This window comes from Nestor notabilis, unplaced genomic scaffold (assembly GCF_000696875.1).
Source record: "Nestor notabilis isolate BGI_N333 unplaced genomic scaffold, ASM69687v1 scaffold16925, whole genome shotgun sequence".
Lineage (NCBI taxonomy): Eukaryota > Metazoa > Chordata > Aves > Psittaciformes > Psittacidae > Nestor > Nestor notabilis.
Genome location: NW_009930775.1, coordinates 8,151 through 10,667, shown reverse-complemented (window position 1 = coordinate 10,667; position 2,517 = coordinate 8,151). Strand labels below are relative to the sequence as shown.

The 2,517-nt window shown below is 57.8% G+C and overlaps 2 protein-coding genes across 2 annotated transcripts in view; one reads left to right on the top strand and one right to left on the bottom strand.

The window, feature by feature from the left end:
• Positions 1-834, top strand: part of RGP1 (RGP1 retrograde golgi transport homolog (S. cerevisiae)) — a 10,313-nt gene extending 9,479 nt beyond the window's left edge. The window contains exons 7-8 of the mRNA XM_010015578.1: positions 226-403; positions 611-834. Coding sequence (XP_010013880.1) covers positions 226-403; positions 611-834 — 402 coding nt within the window. The remainder of the gene's footprint in view (positions 1-225; positions 404-610) is intronic.
• A 1,539-nt stretch (positions 835-2,373) lies between these two features.
• The window catches only part of MSMP (microseminoprotein, prostate associated), a 1,576-nt gene continuing 1,432 nt past the window's right edge, over positions 2,374-2,517 (bottom strand). The window contains exon 4 of the mRNA XM_010015579.1: positions 2,374-2,470. Within this exon, the coding sequence (XP_010013881.1) occupies positions 2,374-2,470 (97 nt within the window). The remainder of the gene's footprint in view (positions 2,471-2,517) is intronic.

Genomic DNA, 2,517 nt, shown 5'->3' with positions numbered 1-2,517 from the left:
ATTAGATATAAGGAAGAAGTTCTTTACTGTGAGGGTGGTGAGGTGCTGGAATGGGCTGCCCAAAGAAGTAAATGCTCCATCCCTGGCAGTGTTCAAGGCCAGGTTCGACTGAGCCTTGGGTAGCATGGCCTAGTGTGAGGTGTCCCTTCCCATGTCAGGTGGTTGGAATGGGATGATGAGCTTAGGGTCCTTTCCAACCCAAACCGTTCTATGGCTGCCCTGCAGTTCTCAGTGAGCCTGCAGACAGAGGAGAGCATCCAGGAGGAGTTCCAGCGCCGGCGCGGGCAGCCTGTGTCCTTCAGCACGCACGCCCGCCATCAGGAGGCCTGTCTGCACACAGCCCAGAGCAGCTTCAGCCTGCCCATCCCTCTCAGCTCTACCCCGGGATTCACCACCAACATCGGTTAGTGGCACCAGGGAAGGGACTCCCCCTTGCTTGTCCCCATGGGAGGACTGTGTCCTGTGGGAGGGAGCAGGTTTATTTGCGTGTCCCCTTGCACACAGCATTGGACAGCTGCTGTCCAGTGACATCCCCAAGGACACAGCATTGAGGCAGCTGCTGTCCCTGTCCCTTGTGCTGTTGGCTGCTGACCCCCCATCTTGCCCACAGTATCCCTGAAGTGGAGGCTGCACTTTGAGTTTGTGACCTCCGGCGAGTCAGCAGGGAACTGCTTGGTTCGTGGGAGCCAGTCGGAGGCCATCATCTGGACTGGGGTGGAGCAGATGGAAGTGGACACTTTCAGCTGGGATTTGCCCATCAAAGTCCTTCCCACCAACCCCATCCTGGCTTCCTACGTATCTCAGTTCTCCAGCACTAACTCCATCACCATCTGAAGTGCAGAGAGCTGGTGGGACCTGTGGTGCTGAAGCATGTGCTGCCGATGGGAATGGCAGTCAGGACTGTCACCGGCGTGCTGGTGACACACATCCCATTGGGACGCACATCCCGATGTCCCTTTCATCTGCAGGCTCCAGGCAAGTGTGTCCCACTTGTGGGTGGAGGAGCACTGTGCTTGCTGTGGTATCTTGTGCTGCAGCCCTTGGCTGGGGGCTGGATCCTCTCTGCCTGGGTTAAGGTGCAAGTCCCAGCACTTGCCAAAAAGAAATGTGCTGCCCAGAGAACAGCCTGACGTGCCTTTACCCCTGGAGGGGCTTCTGAGAGAGAAAGACCCAGCCCAGGGAAAGGAGTGGGGAGCTTTTCCAATGAAGCCCCATACCAGCCTTGAATGAAGGCTGTGCCCCTACAGAGAGACCCCTCAAACAGAGGTCTGTCCGCTTGGGCTGGGTGGGATCCTGCTCTCCTGCCCCAGCACACATCCTGCCTCTTGTGAGGGGTGTCCCATACGCACAACCCTGCCCTCACCCGGAGGAGGGATCCTCTGCCCTGGCAGCACCACAGTGATGATCCACAACAAGCTGTTCTCTGCCCACCCTCCTGGGTGTGAAGGCATCCTGCTGGTCTCAGGATCCTTAGGGAGCTGGAGTGAACACGTGCTGTGCTTTGGAGGTCTCCCTGCTCAACCCTTAGCTCCCCATTTCTACGAAACCTTCCATAGTTTTTCTCTGTTAATAAAAATCTAATAAAGAGCCGGATGTGCAAAACTCATCCTTCCCAAGAGCCTTGTTCTGTTGTATTCCCAGTGGTGGACACAGCCCACCTTGCACAACAGTCAAAAGGCTGGAGACCTCCTCTTTGTTTAATACCTTTATTGCAAGAACAGAAACATCTACACAAGGCTCTGCGCAGCACAAGGCATGGCATCAGCAGGGGCAGGCTGCCAGGGTGGCCAGCTCCATCCTGGCACATGTGGATTAACTTCAGCTCCCCAAACCTGGCAGGGCACTGAGCTTCCCTGCAGCAGGGCATGGCACCTCCCCTGGGGACATCTAGTGGTTCCCCTGCTCTGGCACCCGCTCTGGGCTGGCTCCCTTGCAGTGTTTCCCAGGGCTGGCCTGCAGTGCTGGGGATCCCCTCCAGCCCCGGGAGCTGTGGGAGCAGGGGTGTTAGTGGTTCCAGAGGTGGGTTGTGCCCCTTGTGCTCTGGGGCAGAGAAGGGACTGGCTGAGGTGTGTGAGTCCTGCATAAAGGGCTGTGGTGCTCCCCAGCGAGCTCCCAGTGGCTGCTGTGCAGGGGGACAGGGGTCTGGGAGGGAGGAGGGAGCTGCTTAGCTTGAGGCTGGATGTGGGAGTACAGTACAAGAGTGGTCCTGTAGCCCTTTCTTTAGTAGCTGGAGGTTTCCCGCCCACCTGGGAGGAGATCCCATAGGATCTACCTTGCCGTGGTATGCTCTTGGGGAGGGGGCCCTGGTTCTGTTCAGGGAGCTGAAGCAGAAGCAAAGCCGTACCGTGGCAGCGCTAGGGTGTAAATGTTAACTCAGTACCATCTGGTGTGGATAGTGGTTTCCCTCGAAGGTGGCAGCAGTGACGGGATGGGGCAGGTCTGGAGCATGCGGGAGGTGTGGAGGGTGATGCTGGGGGGGCACAGGGTGCTGCTGAGCCCCTATCTGCGTCGCACTGA